Below are 20287 nucleotides of genomic sequence, written 5' to 3' on the forward strand. Positions count from 1 at the left end.
TCTATGGTTCTTTACAGTTCTGAATTCTACCATTCAGTGGTCCTGTAAACCCCTGTGCAGTGCAGAATTCCCTCTATGATACCTCTTAGAAGTGGTTGCCCAGCTTCTGCTGGAAAACTACTGGTGGTAGTGAATTCATCACCTCACAAAACAGCCCATTCTCTTCTCAGGAAGCTTGAATCCTTAAGTACTTTTTTCCATTTTTAAAATCAAAATCTGCCTTCCTGCAACAGCTACCTGTTGCTAGAATTCTCCTTTAGAGCCGCACAGAATAAATCTATTCCTTTTTTTCACATCATAGCCATTCATATATTTAAAGACAGTTAGTAGTTGGTACATAGTAGGTGCTTAATACAAATAACTTGACATCCTCAATTCTTTGAACCATTCTTAAATATGACATGGTTTTTTAGTCTCCTTGCTGTTCTGGTTGCCCTCCTCTGTACATACTTAAATGGGTTAATCAGTGTACCTCTTAAAATTTGGTGCCCAAATAAGTCCTTTTCATTTTTTCTGTATGTCTTTGAGACAGAGACCTAGCAGTGGTGTTGCTGGATCAAAGGGTATGCACAGTTTTATAGCCCTGGGGGCATTGTTACAAATCTCCCTCCAGAATGGTTGGATAAGTTCACAACTCCACCAACAGGGCATCAGTGTCCCACTTTTCCCACAGAAACATCCAACATCCAACATTCTCTAATATCCAGCATTTTCCTTTTTGTCATATTATTAGCAACTCTTTTTGTGGTGGCTAAGAATTAGAAATCAAAAGGATGCCCATCAATTGAGGAATGGCTAAACAATCTGTGGTATATGATTGTAATAGAATATTATTGTGCAATAAGAAATGACAAGAAGGATGATTTCAGAAAAACCTGGAAGGACTTACATGAACTGAAGCATAGTGAAGTGAACAGAACCAAGAGAACGTCATGCACAGTAACAGCAATATTGTTTGATGAAGAAATGTGCATGACTTAGTTATTCTCAGCAATACAATGATCTAAGACAATCTCAAAGGACTAATGATGAAGCATACTATGTACCTCCAGAGAAGGAACTGGTATTGATTGAATATAGACTGAAGCATGTTATTTTTCACTTTCTTTCATTTTTTATTTTATTCCAGTCCTCTTGTACAAAATAATTAATATGGAAATGTTCTATATAATTGTACATGTATAGCCTATATCTGATTGTTTGCCATCTCAGAGAGGTGGGGAGGTCAGGGAGGGATAGAATTTGGAACTCAAAACTTTAAATTAAAATATTTTTAAAAATGTGGTACCCAGAATTGATAATGATACTTCAGATATAGTCAAACTAGACAGAAGAATATGGTGTCAGCTCTTGTTTCTGACACTGTTTTCTCCCTCCCTATCTCCTTGATCCCTCTCCTCCTCTGTTTCCTTCCTTCTCCCCCTCTCCCTTACTGTCTGTCTGTCTGTCTCTCCCTTCTCATATATTCATATTGAGATTACAGACAACATTGTGAAAATTAGGGCAAAATTTGCCTCGTTTTACTTTTCAAGAAAATATTTTCCACAATTCCACAGTTCATCTATACCATCTCATAACTTCTTATTCTGGCTTGGTATAAAATTTATCTGGGCTGGCACATGACCTCATGCAGAGCTGCTAGATGGTCTTTCATTATCTCTTCAGCTATTTGAGGCTCCAGTTCCCTCTTAGTTATATATGAACTACTCTTCATAGGCTGAAGATAACTTCATTTGGTAGAGACTGTGGCAGCAAAATTAGAATAATTGTCTGTTGTCTGTTAAGACTATCAAATCCACCCTAAATGTCAGGTAAGGTCTAGTCCTAATTGTTTTCCTTGCTTCTTATCTTACAGAGCTTTTTTTGTTGTCCTTATAGAATTATTTAGAAGCTTACAATAATTTTTGCTTTTAGCTTTCCTGCTAATATTTTTAGAGATTTATGCTACTCTTTTAAAAAATAAACCTTGGCCACGTTTCCTCCATCCACCTTCTGTATATTATCTTTGAAAATCAGAGCACATCAAGGAATCCTTTCACAACCACATTGTTCTTGACAAACGCTTCTCTTTTTCCTTCTTCTTGGGAATTATTAATTCATCATTCCATTGTCAGAACTTGAAATTTTTCAAAAGCTCATTCCTATTGAGATGTCTTATTTATTCATCTTAGGACCATTATATCACAGAAACTCAGGGTTGGAACAGATCTGCAATATAATATCCTTCAGCTTCATATCCAATGCATGAATGTACTCTAAATTGTCTCCAATAAATTTATCTCTTGTTCAGATGGAATGGAGGAAGTCAGTAAACATGACTAAATAGTGGAATTATTGGGTCTGGATAACATAAAAGAGAATAAATATCTGAGTCTGGAAAGTGGAATGAAATTCTGGCTTTGCTCTCCTTTCCTTCAACTTTTAAAATGACCAAGCTTATCATTTCTCCACATTTTTGTTGGTAAATATTGAAATGGATTGTGGAAAAAGATCTTTGGAGAGCTATGTAAATGGAATAAATGATCAACTATTGCTATGGTTTGTTTCCCATCCATAGTTCTGCTTAGATAGATAGGTAGATATATATATATATATATATATATATATATATATATGCGACTTCACAAGATGTAAACTATTTCCATACACACCTTCCATTTCCCAACCTGGGACTATCCCCACCAAGCACCCCCCCAGGCTATATGTATGTAGCACCATGGAGGTAACTCTCTGTAGCAGGTGAAGAATGGAGAAGCAGGGAAGAGAATCTTTGGGTCAAGAAGAGTAGCAGATGGAAGTTGTTCACCTGGTTTAGGGGAAGAGTAGACAAAAGATGGGGGCAGCTGGTTGATGGGTGGTTTGTTTGTTCCTTGTTCTCAAATAGGACCAATGACATTACAAGGATGAAGGTGGCACAGTGGATGGAGTGCCAGGTCTGGAGTCTGGGGAACCTGAGTTCAAATCTGGCTTCAGAAACTTACTAGCTATGTGACCCTGGCCAAGTCACTTAACCCTCTTTGCCTTAGTTTCCTCATTTAGAAAATGAGCAGGAGATGAAAACGGTGAACCACTCCAGTGTCTTTGCCAAGAAAACCCCAAATGAGGTCACAAAGACTAGATCACGACTGAAACAACAAAGATGAAGTGGGGGGCTGAGTTGAAAGGCTGATATTTAAGATTATGGAAGTTAACTCACCTCACGACCTGAGAACTCCTATAGCTCTCATTGTCTGTTTTATTCATGGAGCAATTAATCATGGAATCCTTTGTGACATCACTTCTGTTGAAAAGTTGAAATGTTATTAGATTTATATTGTAGTCTTAGTTTTTATTATTTCTTGTTTGTACCCCCAGCTAAATAGTAAATCACTTAAAGGCCAGGATTATGTCTTATTTTTCTTCAAATATGCTCTGGCACCTGGCATGGGAAGTCAGGGTTCAATAAATACTTACAGTTATTACAGATAGATAGACATAAATTCAGAAAACAGTATTTCTAGGTAGTTGTCATTCCACCAAGGAGATTTCTATTGCATGAACAGATTTATTATACTATTAATACCTGAATATTCAGATCAGATTGGTTTGAACAATAAAAACAACAAAGATACACGCAGCCATATAGGTTATCAATGGATTTGTACAGCTAAAGCCAATTTTAATTAACATCATGGGACTTCTAAATTAAGCTTTATTTTCATAGAATTCATTTTAATGAATATATTGCTAACTATCTCAAGACCCCTGTAATGTGCAGTGTGCAGAATCTGCAGAGGAGGCAGATCTCATACCAGGCTTTCTGAAGTGAATTAGCAAATTAGAGGAAATATTTTGAAGTACTTTGAAGCCAGTAGAAAAGTGAAGTTTTCCACCTTTGCTCCAGCAAGCTCTTGGATCTTTTTTGGTGGTGGTGGTGGTGGTGGTGGGGTGTGTGTGTGTGTGTGTGTGTGTATTTTATGAGTACTGGGGAATTTAGGCAGTTTTTGGTTTGGGACTTAATTGGTTTATTTGTACAGTGGAATGACAATGAAGAGGACTTAGAAGAATAGAATATTGGAGCTGGAAGGGTTAGAGATCACCTACCTGAGTGAGCCACAAATCATCTCTACAATACCTCTTACCAAACGTTATTTAGCAATCATAGAATTTTTAGAGGGAAAAGGATCTTGGGTGTCGTTTAGTCTGATCCCCTCATTTTACAGATGAAAAAGCTTGAGGTCTAGAGAAGTTGATCATTGCCAGCATCACCCATCTAATTAGTGTCAGCTGAGACTAGAATCTACTTCTCCTGGGATACTGGAGGTGAGGAGAATTTGAGCTGCAATTGCTACTGAAAGGGAAGGCTAATAGAGAATACAATGTTGTCTTTCTCTCTTCAATTCCCCCTCTGCCCCCACTCGGTTCCCACCCTTTGTGCTGCATGCAGAACAAAACTAAGTACTTTTGGGTTGGAGAATGCTTGCTTATTTCTGGGACGGTGGAAGGAATTTTGAATTGAGGAGCCGAGTTTAAATCTTGGTTCTGTTGCTTATTCCCTGTGTGACTTTGGTCAAGTTACTTTAACTCTCTCAGGCTCAGTTTTCTCATCTGTAGAATGAGGAGGTTGGACGCAATGGCCCATTAAGGTCTTTTCCAGCTTTAAATAGACTATGACCAATAGGCTAGGAAAAACACGTGTTTACAGTCTTTATTGTAAAAAAAGTGTCATAACCAAGTCAAGTCAGTGAATGTGGCCTGTCTCTGGGCACTAGGAGTGGTGAGCCCTTCATTGTGATCATAAGCATTTAGGTGAGATGGCTTTCTCCTACCAGTCTGCGATTTCACTGATGAAAGAGACTCTGGTGTTGATTCATTTTAGGCATGCAGATTAGCGAGTCATCTATAACTTATAGTCTTAGAGAGCTGCCTGGTATAACAAGAGGTGAAATAGTTAGCTCTGTGTTACATACCCAGTATGTGTCAAAGGCAAGGCTTGAACCCAGGTCTTTCTGATTTTAAGACTGGCCCTCCTTCAACTACTCCACGATGCCTCTCAGTAGAATCTTACCTATAAGGATAATTTTTTTAAAGACTCTAGATGCTCAGTCCAGCATGAAACTTTGGAGGAAATAGGGCATTTTCAAAGACTGAAATGCAAACAAATAAAAAAGGTACTACAAAATATTCTTGACAAAGTAAAGAATATCCACTTGCCTCCTCTTCTTTAGATTTCTGAAAAGCCAGTTTATAAACACAAATGTCATCATATTTTGAAAACAGGTTATCAAATTCCTTTGGGAATGTATAAGTAAATTCATTTAAATAGAACAGAATATAATGGTGAGAATATTGGTTTAACAGTTTGAATTTGGTTTAACATGTAACCCAAAGAAGAACCACCTATGAGATCAATTTTTTCCTCCTCCCCCTTCAGGATGACAAGGACTTGGTGCATGAATTTGTTGTGGCTGAAGGTCTGACTTGCTTAATAAAAGTGGGAGCTGAGGCAGACCAGAATTATCAAAACTACATCCTTAGAGGTAAGTAACTGGAATTACTTCCATGACTCTCTTGAAGAATGTTGCTGCTTTTCTTCTTTAAGGATTTAATTATCTAATACTTTTTTTTCTGGGTCTGAACTTGTCTAAGGTCCATTTTTACTGGCATAAGGAACTTCTGACTAGGAAATTCTTCATGCCTATGCAGATAGGCAACTACTTTCCAACTTGTAGTAGTGAATAGTTGCTTGAGAAGTTGTGAGTTGCCTAGGGCCATGCAGCCAGGATGTATTAGATGCAGAACTTTAACCCAGACCTTTTTGACTCTGAGGCCAGCCCTCTATTCATTCTGTCATGTTGCCACACTATTCAGGTAATTTCCATTTCAGGATGCATATGGTGCAAAAGAAAAATCTTCATTGTAAACCACTATTCCTACTTGCTAGTGTCAAAGATAATTGTATGAATTTCACAAGTAAGTTTTCTTCTACACTTTTGAGAGAGGAGCATTGAATGCTTATTAAAATAGATCCTGTTAGATGAAAGGCTACACTGTTACAGAGTGTGTGTAAGTGAAATTCAGTCTTCACTACTTAGGGTGTCCAGGATAAAGGAAGTCTAAACTAGTTCTTGGTGTATTTTGCCCAGTGGGGGTAATTTTGGCTTCCTGACAGTCACCAAGGACTCCAAACTTGAGATCATTTTAACCATTGATGTGTGTGGCACGTCTGCCTCCATGGTAGAGCCTTGGCAAAGCAGGGGATTGACTTGCTCCCATAAGAAAAATGTCAACTCTTCATGTTGTTGGGTCTTGGCTAAGGAATAAATCCACGTAATATGTGATTAAAGATCGAGTTTACTAGAATTATAAGGCAGTCAAAATTGAATTGTCCTCACCTAGTTCCTGGCATGTCCTCTGGCCACAGCCGCTATTATCTTCTCTGCGCTGTTATTATCCTCTTACTCAACTATCTGAATTCCTTCTTACTTCTCTCCTTGCCTCACACCACCTTGCCTAGAAACCTATGTCAAAGAAAAGAAAAACACAAAGGAAAAATAGAAAACTTTTAGAAAAGTAAACATTAGTGTTTTCTTAGCTTTGGATAAACACATTAAATGTCATGCGTGTATTTTGTAACCCATCCCTAGCGGCTGTTCTTTGTTCTATCTTAGGATAGCAAGTCCAAAAGGCCTGGGAATCTCTCTGCCCCTCACTTCTTCTTCTCTTTTTTTAACTTTTGGTCTTTTGCCATGCTGATGGTAGAATCTCAATAGAAAGTTGTTAAAGGTTATGTTTTGTTGATAAGCTATGTTATTTATTCATCAAGAAAAGACTTGAGATGAGGTGGAGTGGGGGGATGCTAGCCACCCTCAGTTATCTGAAGGGCTAGCACATGAAACAGGCATTAAGCTTATTTTGTTTGGACCCGGAAGGCAGAACAATGAGCAGTGGGTTGAAGCAAATTTAGGCTCGATTTAATGAAAAACTTCCTAACATTTTTCCAAAAATAAAATGGATTGTCACTGGAGGTAGTAGACTGCCCTAAACTGAATATCCTTTAGTTACATAACACACATATACACATGGATCTGTATATATGTGTTAAGAGAAATTAGAATTATACTAATATATTAATAACTAATTATTTATTGTGATTCACCGTTTTGCTTGTATTTTCTGTAAAGGTGCAACTCCAGTTAAGGTCAGTTAGTCTCCGAAGGGCATGGCTGCTTGATAAGATTGCCCCTAGCCCTCAAGGAGGGCAGAAACAGTTCATGTCCTAAAGGAGCTTACTTTTTTTTTTTTTTTTTTGCTTTTTGGCAGGGCAATCGGGGTTAAGTGACTTGCCCAAGGTCACACAGCTAGTACGTATGTCAAGTGTCTGAAGCCGGATTTGAACTCAGGTCCTCCTGACTCCAGGGCCGGTGCTCTACTCACTGCGCCATCTAGCTGCCCCGTAGGAGCTTACTTTTTAATGGGGGAGGCAACATATGTGTGTCTACACACATATACATGCATGTATATATACATACATATGTGTTTGTATGGATATATATACACACACACCCATGTACATTGAGACAAAAACTCCTAAAAGACAGAGTTTCTGGGTAATTCATCAATTTATTGATTAGACTAGCTGGCAATCAATAAATTGATAGTCAGTGCTTGCTCAGTAACCAAAGGAGTCAAAGGAGACCCTGCTTTATTCTCTTTTTGTCCCCAGTGCTTATCACAGTGCCAGGAATGTAGTAAACTTATAATTAATCCTTATTAATGGTTTGATAAGTTGGTTGCATCCTTTAACTGTTGACTTCTTTTTTTCTTCTGTTAGATGAGTTTCGAGTAAGTTGAACCAGGGAGAAGGAAATTTTCAATTCTAGGTTAAATAAGAATCTGGATTTTAGGTACTTGTGTCAGTAGATAAAATTGCACTGGTCAACATTTTGTCAAATCAAATTTTCAGATAGTCTAAAGCTGGATAGGATAGCTAACTACCATCAAAATTCTAAATGATCTAAACAGTCTAAAATGCTTGATTTTACTGGTATAGGAGGCTCCTAAAGCCTCTCCTGACTCAGGATAGCATCTTCTTTGCCATTTAGAGTCTTGGAGAGTTGCCAATAGCACGGAAGTGGTTAACTGAAGGGTGAGATGACTTGCCCAGGTCACACAGCCAGGATATGTTAGAGGCAGGATTGGCCCCAGGTCATCCTGGCTTTGAGGTCATTTCTTTATCTGCTATACCAGGCTGCCTTTTCTAAGATAAATAGCATTGAACAAGATAAAGGTAAGCAATCAGTTGCAAGTTATTAAAGAGGAGCTGTCACTACTGAGGATGCATTTGATTTGTATTGGATATACAATCACTAGTGTAATTTCTAAAGATATTGGTGACTCAACATTTCTACATTAGGTCTAATCATTACATTATTATATTTTGTGTTTCAAAGAATTCCCAGTGCCTGGAAATAGAAGACCTCCTAGCATATCATCTTGACAGTAAATAAGAACATACCCCACCAAGGCATGTTTAGGTTACAGAATAGATTGGTGTAGCTGCTGTACTCTGAAACTAATTCACTTGCGTCTAAATAATTGATCGTGATTAGAGGCAATTTATTTCTTGATTATTGTATTTTTATGTTGACCTTATGCCCTTGAATGTTTGAGGGAAGTCGATTCTGAGGAATTTAAATGATTGCTTTGTGTCTTTGGGCTTAACATAGGGAAATTAAGATATTTCTTAGTACTCCTATTTTGTAATGCCTGATTTACCTTTGTTAATCCCAAATAGAGTTTCATAAATCTGCTCTGTGTTTAAATCAGCAGCTCAGTACACTGACAAATAATCATATTTGCCATTGTGGAAAACACATGCTCACCTTGAATTATTCTACTAGTTAGCCAGCTACCAGGCAATTTCTGGTGTGATTGATTTTTAAAAGTGTTTAATATTAATCTGACTCCTAAAACTATAGTCAGAATTTATGTCCAACTGTGGGTGTATGTAGGAGTGTATATGGATCTTTTGCCCACAGTTTTATAAAGAAATAACATTTGTAGAATCTTTACTATTTTCCCACATCTGTTTTTAGAATACTTTGAATTTATCTTTCCTCTGCTCCTCCCTCCCTCTCCCTGAATATTTTAAAGCTATTACTTCAATTCTATGTCAGCTCTTTTCTAGTTCCAGGAATCTCTGTGTGCTTTCAGTTTAAGGTTGTATCTACAGAGAGATAAAGATAGGTTTTGAATTATAGCATAACCAAGTTTCTTCAAACGTGAGTAGGCTTTTAAGAAGAACATTGAATGTACAACAAGTAAAAATAACATTTATCTGTCTTATTATTTTTGGATAACTGTAGTGGATACTCTAAAGCTTTCACGATAGCCATGTACTTAATATAAATCTAATTTGGTATTTCATTAGCTCATGGCTGTGGTAATTGAAGTAAAACATTTGAAATTGCTTAGAAGAGTATATATTTTATGGAATTCACATATTAATATGCTGAAGTTTATATATAATACATGTTTAAGAGAACGCAAACTCTCCTAACTATATCCAGCCAGTCCCATACCACGCTTCACATGCCAATCAGCCATGGACTAGGAAATGATGGCCTATGTGGGTGTCATTGCATCATCCCTGCTACCAGAGACACCCTTACTCTTTATCCCTCTTTCTCTTAGAATAAAGAAATTAATATGACTCTAGCCACTGGAAAGGGCTCAGTAGTCAACTGTCCTATGGATCTGCTTACAATCCCTGGGACATTCCAGACCCAAGCTGTCCTCTCCAGCTATCTCTTTCTCACATATGGAACCATCTCTATTAGAATATAAGTAAGGATTGCATCTAGTTTGCTTTTATATCCCCAGCTCCTAGGGCAGTGCCCAGCACATAGTAAGCTTGTTGTAGTTGAGTTGTTTTTCAGTCATGTCTGACTCTTCCTAACCCCATTTGGCATTTTCTTGGTAAAGATACCAGAGTAGTTGGCCATTTCCATCTCCAGCTCATTTTATAAATAAAGAAACTAAGGCAAACAGAATTAAGTGACTTGCCCAAGGTTACATAGCTAATAAGTGTTTGAGGCCTGATTTGAACTCTGGAAGATGAGTTTTGGGGATTCCAGGCCCAGTACTCTGCGGTGTGGCATCACCTAGCTGCCCTTACATAGTAAGTACTTACTTCATTTTTATTAATATTATATACTTTGCACACATATGTATATGTATACACACAGTTATATCCCAGTGGATCTGTAATCTCATTGAAATAGGCATCTTCTAGTTATGCAAATCCTAGCATTCATATTTTCTCTGGAGTCTTTGTGTGTCTCTCCCCATCAGCCCCCTACAGAAAGACTACCCAACATACTGAAGGCCTTTCTCTAAATCTTATACCATTCTGTGTATACCAGTATTACTTTTTGGTTCTCACTGTATGATGAACCTCACCTACTTAAAGGTTACAGATTTATTGCAAAATAGCCTTATCTAGTTGCCCTACAAATTAGAATATTAGTAAAAAAAAGAATTAAGGAGAACAGATAGGGCTATTTGAATCCAAGCCTTCCTGACTCCAGGCCCACTGAACCATCTAACTGCCCCACAAATTAGAGTTGTAGTACAAAAAAGAACTGGCCTCAGACATTTACTAGCTGTGTGACCCTGGAAAACTCACTTAACCTCTCTTTGTTTTAATCTACTGGAGAAGGAAATAGCAAACCACTCCAGTATTCTTGCCAAGAAAACCCCATAGACAGTAGGGTTCATGGTCATGTTCATGAAGAGTCAGACAAGACTGAACAACAATAATTCTAATTTGTATTTTATGTATATGTGTGTATATATATATATTTACTAGTTTGTAAACATATAGACATTATGTTATATACATATATATATGTATATGTATATATTTATATATATGTAAACATTAAATAGCTTATACTGAACTGAATTGAATTTAAAGAGGATGTGTCTTACTTACTTTTCTGTCTGTTCCCTGTACCCACATTAGTGTAGTACAGCATGGTCTAGTGAAAGGAATATTGAACAGGCAATTGGACAACTTGGGTTTACTTCAGGCACTGCCACTAAACATCTCTCTGACCTTAGGAAAAGCTTCAGAATCATAAGATCCCAGATTTAGAGCTAGAAGGTACTTCACAAGTCAGTCAAGCCCTTTGTTTCATTGATGAGAAAATAGGCCCAGTAAAGTTAAATGCCTTTCCCGAGGTCACCCAAAGATTAAGTAGCTGAGTTGTGATTCATACCCAAGTCCTTTGACAAGTCATTTTAATTGAAGTCTTATTTTCCTAATTTTACCATATTCCTCTTGGTAAAATGAGGGAGTTAAACTAGATTATTTCTAATGTCTCTTTCTGTTTGGAAACTCCACCCTATTGATATAGTAAATAACTTATACGTGTGTTTGTATAAACAGATGTGTTGCATTTTGTTTCTTCTTTCCTGTGAGAGGTGATACCCGTGTGGAGCTTTGAAGAGAGTCAGGAGTTCTAAACTGTGAGGAGTGGGGGCATTCCAAGGATGAGGGGCAGATTCTATATCCCCAAGCCCCATGCTAATTAGCTCAGCAAATCCCTGTCATTTATGTGATACAGAAGGCTGGGAAATACCTGAAGGAATTTATCCAAATTACAAATGACTCTACGCTTAGAAATTCAGTTTTAAGAAAAAGTACTGCTGATGTCATGGTGGAACATGGTAATTGAAATCTGAGTTAGGGATGTATTTTGTCCAGCCTGTACAGGCTGGTAACTGCCTGGGAGCTGATTGTTACCATATTTCCCCATGTATAAGACGCATCCTTTTTCAAAAAATTTGGGGTCTAAAAACTGGGTCTTATACAGTGGTTGTAGATTTTTTTACTTGCATTTCCCGCTTTTTTGCGCTTATTACCGGTATATTAGGTTACATTTTGCCATGTTCTGCCCAGAAATGGCTCAGAAAAGTTTTCATACAGTGCTGAATTCAAGTTAAAAGTGATCCAATTTGCAAAAGTGAATGAAAATCGTTCTGCTGAATGTAAGTTTGGTCCTCCTCCAACTGAGAAAACAATCCAAGACTGGCTACGGGAAGAAGAAACCCTACTGAAAATGCTACAGCAGAAGGCCATGAGAGGCAAGTCAGCAAAATCGCCTGATCTAGAGAGAGAGTTGAAGATATGGATTGAAGAGCAAAGGGCAGTTGGAATTCCTGTGTCCACAAAGATGGTTCAGCATGAGGCAAGAAGAATTGCTGATGAAAAAGAAGTTACTGATTTCAAAGGAGGACACAGTTGGTGCTTCAGGTTCATGAAACGGAATAGACTAATAATGCGTACATGCACCAGACTTGCCCAAAAGATGCCTGAAAGCTGTAAGCAGATGAATAAAACTTGAGTTAAAAACTTTATGTAATACATTTTTTTTCAAATTTTGGGCCCCAAAATTAAGGTGCATCTTATACATGGGGAAATATGGTAAATTTTCAGTTAGAGCATTTATACCTCCAGAATGGATAAACGCTACATATCAGGACTTAATTTATTGTTTTGTTGATTGTCTAGACTTACGAAAGTGATGGAAAAATGTTAAGAATGCAGATTAAATTTAAAAGTGTGTTGAACAGTTTTTAGGAGGAACCTCAGCAGCCATCTAAATTAACCCATATACAAAAGGAATCTCCATTATAACATACCTGACAAGCTGTCATTCATGACACTTTGCATCCCCAATGCTTGGCATGGATTTTGGCTTGAATTTTAGGAAAAGGAAAGAAACTTTTTCTGCATCCATTTAACTCCTTGTCAATTAGATCTGTTCTATTTCTAATCACACAGCAGGATGCTGGAGATTCTGGTTAATTTTGATTTATTTGTATGTGGTAGTGGTGGTGAGGTAGAGGTATGGGGGCTTAGTGCCCATCCCATGGGGCATGCATAACAATGAGCCTATGCTGTGGCCACTTCTTTCAGGACATGTTCTTTGATCTAACTGTGTAACCAGAGGTTTCTGGCTGGTCCCTTTCTACTGTGCAGTACCCCCTCACCCAAAAGGGAGTTAGAGCTGAGTCAAAGAGGATTGACCGGTGAATGGCAAGAATTGACTGCTCCGTAGATTTTAAAGGGATTGGCAACTTCTGTATTCTTCCCGTGTCTTCTTCCTCTGACCTGCAGGACGGAGTAAGTGACTGGTAGCAAGCATCCCATCATTCCCAAGTACCACTGTCCTGTAGGCACAGCCTACCAGCATACAGGAGGGAGGGAGCAAAGGAGCAGGCATCTGGAAATCAGCTCATTCCTTTCTGTCATATTTCTTCCTGTGTGGTACATACAAGATGGATGGTCTTTTGGCTTCTTTCTCAGAAGTCTCTAGAAGTCAGGCTCAAAAAGAAGTCACCAAACTGGTGAACTCTCTAAGAGAGTGTGTATTTGTCATTTTTAGCATCTGACCTCTCTATGACAATGCTCTCTGAGAGCTAAGGATTACAAATATAATTTGTTATAATACAGTTTGGGATGTGTGTGTGTGTATACACATACATATGTGTGTATATAATATATATATATATATATATACATAATAGTTTGATATAACTTTTAACGTGGTGAGCTTTTGTTTAACCACTACATAAGGAATATTATTAATCAATACTATAGGGAAACAGCCAATCTCATATCCTCTGCTGCAATTGTAACAATATTAACTAGAGGGAAGATATTAGACACTATATTCAGATGTCCTTTTTTTTCAAGTTCTGTTCTAATTTTTCAAATTATATTAAAGCACTGACAAACCTACCTTCCGTCTTTGAAGAGGGGGATTATAGGTATAAAACATTGTATTTATTGCCAGTCTCAGTTGTTATCCTTATTAATTTAGCTGAAGTGCTTTCCTGGCTCATCTCTTTGGCTCTTTGCTATAAGGTTTGGCCCTCTGGTGATGAGATGATTAGGAAGATATTTAGACATAGAAGTGGTATTTAAAACAAAAGATATAAATTTTTTATTACCAAAGTGTTTTATTGATCCAAGTATGGGTTTACACTTCAAATGAGATCTCTTTGAAAGAAAATACATAATACACATACACGTACAGAGTTAGACTGCCTGAAAACAACAATTATTATAGGCTGCACTTAATAAAGCTAGATTTTTGGGGAAAAGATAACATATTTGGAACCAACTAGGTGTCAGGCATCTTTTATATTTGAGACTCATTGGGTACTCCTGTTGAATAGCCATGTTCCTAAAGACTCTAAGAATGCTTTGGTATGTGGAATTGTGGTCAGCTCCAGTTATTAAGCTAATCAAAACATTTAATTTGCAACATGTAGTCTTAAACAAAAATATTATACAATTTTTTTTTGCTTGAACTAGTGTTACATGGGCTATAGGATTTGCAAATGCACTACTGAGAGGCTTCCTAAGGAACAGTCAGATTGTTCTTTAGGTTGGAAAATGTCCCCACGTGTCCCTCCCACTCTATCTAGAAAACAGAATTCCAGTGCTGTCATTCACCCACAGGGTATCATAGCCTTCTATTGCAGACTAAATGGAATGCTTGTTTATCTAGACAGGAACAGAAACTGACATGACTTCTAATCTAGGATTACTCATTTAATGTCCACATTGCAATTTACAGAGTCCTCGAGTCTCACTTATAAAATACCTTTTCACATTAGCACTACTGATAATTACATAGGGCTGTTGTGGAATTCAGAAATAAAGCATGAGAATTACATATTTTCCTTGCTATCAGTCCTGATGATACCAAAAGGTTTTGTGTAACTATTTGGGGGGCTAGAGTGGGATTAGAAGCTCTGGGTTCAATACCAGGCACTTCCACTTTCTCTTTATGTGATCCTAGGCAAGACACTTCACCTATTTCCTCATCTGAAAAGTAAGGATGAAAATGTTATCTAAACCTACCTCACAGGATCATAGATCTTTCATAGATGAGGGAACTGACATCTAGGGAAGTTATGACTTGGGCAGCTAACTAGCACCATAGATAGATAGTGTGTCAGCTTGGAGTTGGGCTCGGGGTTGTCTTCAAGAAGACCTGAATTTGAATTCAGTCTCAGACATTTATGAGCTGGGTGACTGGGCAAATCATTTAACCTCCTTTAGTCTCAGTTTCCTGGGTTATTATAGGACCTACTTCCCAGGGTTGTTGTGAGGAGAAAATGAGGTTAGGCAGTGAGGTGGTACGGTGGACACAGTGTTGGCCTTGGACTCAGGAAAACCTGAGTTCAGATCCTCCTAGACATTTGCTAGCTGTGTACTCTGGACAAGTCACTTAACGCTGCCTGACTCAGTTTTCTCAACTATTAAGTGAGGATATAAAAAACATCTACCTCCCAGGATTATAAGGATCACATGAGATAATATTTATAAAGTGTTTAGCACAGTGCCTGGCACATAGTAGGTATTTAATGTTTCCTCCCTCTCTGCCTTCTTTTCCTTTCTTCCTTCCCTCTCCTTCCTCCTCTCTCCTTCCTTCCTCCTTCCCTCCCTCCCTCCTTCCCTCTCTCCCTCCTTCCTTCCTTCCTTCCTCCTTCCTTTCTTCTTCCTTCCCTCCCTCCCTCCCTCTCCCTCCTTCCTTCCTTCCTTCCTTCCTTCCTTCCTTCCTTCCTTCCTTCCTTCCTTCCTTCCTTCCTCTTTCCCTCCCTCCCTCCTTCCCTTCTTTCCTTCCTTCCTTCCTTCCTTCCTTCCTTCCTTCCTTCCTTCCTTCCTTCCTTCCTTCTTTCCTTCCTTCCTTCGTATCTCCCTCCCTTCCTTCCTTCAACACCCAGGTCATTTGTCAGAGGTGGGATTTGAACCAAGGTACTCTGACTAGAGCCAATGCATAGTGTCTAAATGCATGTATGCATACATATAATATGTATTCAAATATGTACTTACAGTGTTCTTTATAACTGTAAATTATTGTAGAAATTTAAGCTACTGTTATCATTTTGCTTGCGTAAAAATGAAACTTTGGTTTGAGTGTAGATTTTTCTGCCTTACTGGATTTCCATGAAAGGTGATACTTTGGGCCAAGCTGATCCTGTGAAAAATGAATACACCGAAGCATGACAAACATGTATCTTTTAATTACTGAGCAATGAACAGCTGGTCCTAGGTAGGAGCCCCTGTTTTTTTAGAATCTTTCTAGAGGCTTCATTATTGCTTTTTTCAAAATTTACAAATCAGATTTGGAAATATTATACAAATGCAATCTCAGGTAAGGGGAAAATGAAGAAGATTCTAGTATTTCCCAATTACTAGGGAAGTAGAATGACATGGTGGGAGGCATGCTGTATTTGGATTCAGATGAATCAGCCCAAATTCTAGTTCTAGTACTTACTATGTCTGTGACCTTGGGAAAGACATTGGACCTCACTGGGTCTCAGCTCTTCATCTGTAAAATGAGAGGGTTATTGTAGGTGGACTCCAAGTTCCCTCTAGCTCTGAATCTATGATTCTGTATCTTTGTAGACTTGTGCGTATAATCCTTGGCTCCTGGGTAACTTCCTAGAGAGCATTGCCTTAAAGACATAGGACTCCAGAAACCAGTTTAGTGTTTTCCTTTTGAACTTGGCTTTTGGAGACTTCTGGAAGAGAGAAGCCAGAAGAGATTGTCCATCTTGTGTATGCCCCAAAGGAGGAAGTATGGATTGAGTGGCATGTCTGATTTCTGTATGCCTGGTCCTCTCTTCCCCTCCAAGATGCTGGCAGGCCATGGATGTAGGTCAGTACTACCTACAACTGATTCCCTATTGACCCCATGATGCTTCCTGCTTGGTTGGGGAGGAAAAGCAGAAGTCTCTCCCTTTAAGGTCTACTGAATGGGCAATTCTTGCTGGTCATTGGTCCCCTGCTCACTGAGGGGAGGCTAATGGCACATGGGGACCAGCCAGAAGCCACTGACTGTATAAGAGGCTGAAGTACAGATCTCCTTTGAAGTTGCCAAGACAAAGATTCACTTATTTTATTTTTTTTTTGCTTTTTTTCGCAGGGCAATTGGGGTTAAGTGACTTGCCCAAGGTCACACAGCTAGTACATGTGTCAAGTGTCTGAGGTCAGATTTGAACTCAGGTCCTCCTGACTCCAGGGCTGCCCCAAAGATTCACTTCTATACATGTTCCAAGTTGTGGTCCTGAAGGCCCATCTTCAATCATACTTCACTGGGGGAGAGGGGAGTAGGGGTGTGTGTGTGTGTGTGTGTGTGTGTGTGTGTGTGTCTGTGTGTGTGTGTGTGAGACTCCAATACAACTCCTTCCTTTTTGCTACATATTCTAGTATATACATTAAACTTCTAGAGTTAAACTTTGTGATTCTCCTCTCCCAAATTTCAGATCCATTTTTTAAATTTGATGTGACTGCTGTGCTTCCCTCGTCTAGATCTTACACAGTTGCTAACCCCTTCCAATGCCAGGGCTTTTGTTTGTTTAATTTGAGTATGTCAAAATGAAAATTTTTATCAAAACAAATTCAGTCCAATCTGGATGCTGGGTCTATATACAAATATACATGTACACATACACATACATATCATATACATATGCACATACATATACATGTACACACACACACACACACACACACACACACACACACACATATATATATCAAAACTTAGTTTCTACCAGGACCAGGTTAAAAAATTTATACAATATATACTTTAAGGTTTTATTTATTGCATTTTGTGGCCTGGGAATGGAGCAAAAATCCTACCTAATTGTACATTTTCATGTTTTTGGAGGAAATGGACAAGTGATGAGATTAAAGTTTTTGTTGGATAGCTTTGGACCTGAAAGGGAACTTAGAAATCATCTACTCCAGTTTGTCATTTTACTGATGAACAAATTGAGGTCCAGATTTAATTAAATGAAATACAAAAAAAACCAGGCAATTGACTCATTTTCAGGCTAGCTATGTTGCAAAAATATCTGCAGTAAATTAAATTCCCTGAGCCAACAGCATGCTTGAATTTATAGCAGAAAGTGAATCTTAGACATAAAATTGAGGGAAATAAAAGCATGGCTAACAAATGAAGACCAACATAGTAGTTCTGGGACATAATAGCTCATGGTGCTTCGTACAGAGCCAATAACTTGATAAACATTTGTAAAATTGATGACCGTGTTTCAGGGATTGCAATTTCATAAATGTGATTATATCCCCATGAGTGTAAGCCAGTTACATGGGACTTGGACATTTGGTCTGCACAATATCATTCTGACTCATTTAAACAGTAGCAACACATAACAAGGATATAAAAATACAAGTTCTTCCTTTTGCAACATCTGCCTTTGCAACATCTCTCTATCTGCCCCCCTCTCTCCCCGCACACAGCCATTGTCTAAATTCAGGTCCTCATCACCTCTCATCTGGACTATTGTTACAGCCTCGTAAATATCCCTTCTTTTAGGCCCCAACAAAGATGCCAAAATAATTTTCATAAGGCACAAGGCTCACCAAGCTACTCTGTGGCTCAAAAATCTTCACTGGCTCCCTATTAATCCTTAGACAAGATGTGCACATAAATACAGACATATGTATATATATATGTATACATATATATACATATGTATACATATATATACATATATATACATATGTATATATGTATATATGAGTATACGCACACTCTATTCCCCAATGTAGAATGTGTATGTACACACATATACACAGATGTATTCCTTGGTGTAGAATGAATATGTATGTAAGTATAGATTCCTCCATCTAGAATGTAAAGCTCCCCACAGCCTGGATCCAACCTCCATTTTCAGACATTCCCCTCACTTCCCTTCATACACTTTATGTTCTAGCCAAACTGACCTGTTTACTGACTCAGACGCAGCATTCCATCTGGCATCTCTATGCCACTGGAGGGCCTGAGCTATCTCCTTGAAATGTTCGTTCTCCTTACCTCTGCCTCTAAGAATATCCTTTTTCTCCCCCTCAGACCTTCCACTTGGGGTGTAATGTGAACATCCCTTCTCCTCTCTGAACTGGACAGCCCCCAATATGTCACTCAGTGGAATCAATCTCTTAGTCCTCTAAAACATAAGTGATGTCATTTTGTCAGATTTTTTTTTGAAGTCAATGACTAAGGTCCTAATACTAGTAAATAGTAATTCACATTTCTATTACATTTTAAGATTTACAAATTATTTCCCTCTCAAGCCATTGGGGCGGGTTATATAAACATCATCGCCCCCAATTTGTAGAACAAAGCATTGGTTTTCTTTGTAAATTAAGGCTTCCCCCTATGGCATCCAAAAGACATCATGGCAGCTGTCTTCCCGATTATTCCCTGGAGGTTCTACATGCTAAGGAAGCCGTTGTAATATAAAGCTTCTAATTCTGGGATAAGTGAAACTAATGCACATTGTTAACTGATTCTCTTGAGGAAATCCACCCTCAGTGTTCTATGTGGATCTAACATTCATCTCACCTTCTCTTGGACTCTAACTGTTCTGGTGATTGATAGGTATGAACCAGATGGCGTTCTTCATGAGACAGCCACAAGCTGAGCCTGACACCAAGCAAACACGGACATTTGCTCTAAAGAGGGTGTCTGGAGAACAGGCATTGGCTTGCTAACTTGATGTTTTAAAAATAGATGTAACTGTTGGTGACATTCACTCAGGCTTTGGAAACTGCTTCCCCAGATATCTCTAGACCATTGGAGACAAGTTAACATCCTAAGAGGCATAAGGTTTCCAAGTTCATTTTGGAAACTTCACAAACTACAAAGAACAAGCTGGTTTTAAACACCAGGTCCTCATGGGAATGATAAGCCTCTCTGTATATGGTTTTAGGATGCTGGTTGCATAACAGAAGACTAGTGTTTCATAACAAGCTCATACCACATGTTGCTGGGCATAATGGAGGGTTTGCAATTGTCTTAGCACAGTGTATGGTACAGAGTACATGTTAAATAAATGCTTGTTAATTATTTGATCTAGAAACCTAGGTGGTGCAAAGGACAGAGTCCTGGGTCTGGAGTAAGGAAAATCTAAGTTCAAATACAGGCCCAGTCACTTCTTAGCTGTGTGACCTTGGACAGGACTTTTAACCTTTGTCTGCCTCAGTTTCCCCAACTGTAACATGGGGATAATAATAGCACCTATCCCAGGTTATCATGAAGCTCAAATGAGATAATATGTGCCCAGTGCTTAGCATGATGCCTGGTATATAGTAAATATTATTTAAGTGTTAGCTATTATTATTGTGAAAATCATTATTGTTGTTGTTGAAGCTGTTTATCTTTACAAATATATGGTATCTTCATTGAATAAT

At 38.3% G+C, this 20287-nt stretch overlaps 1 protein-coding gene across 3 annotated transcripts in view; it reads left to right on the plus strand.

The window, feature by feature from the left end:
• The window catches only part of FHOD3 (formin homology 2 domain containing 3), a 726388-nt gene that overhangs the window by 372565 nt on the left and 333536 nt on the right, over positions 1-20287 (plus strand). For all 3 annotated transcript variants that reach the window (XM_036756241.1, XM_036756258.1, XM_036756249.1), the window contains exon 5: positions 5414-5519. In XM_036756241.1, coding sequence (XP_036612136.1) covers positions 5414-5519 — 106 coding nt within the window. The remainder of the gene's footprint in view (positions 1-5413; positions 5520-20287) is intronic.

The sequence above is a fragment of the Trichosurus vulpecula genome, chromosome 1 (genome assembly GCF_011100635.1).
Source record: "Trichosurus vulpecula isolate mTriVul1 chromosome 1, mTriVul1.pri, whole genome shotgun sequence".
Lineage (NCBI taxonomy): Eukaryota > Metazoa > Chordata > Mammalia > Diprotodontia > Phalangeridae > Trichosurus > Trichosurus vulpecula.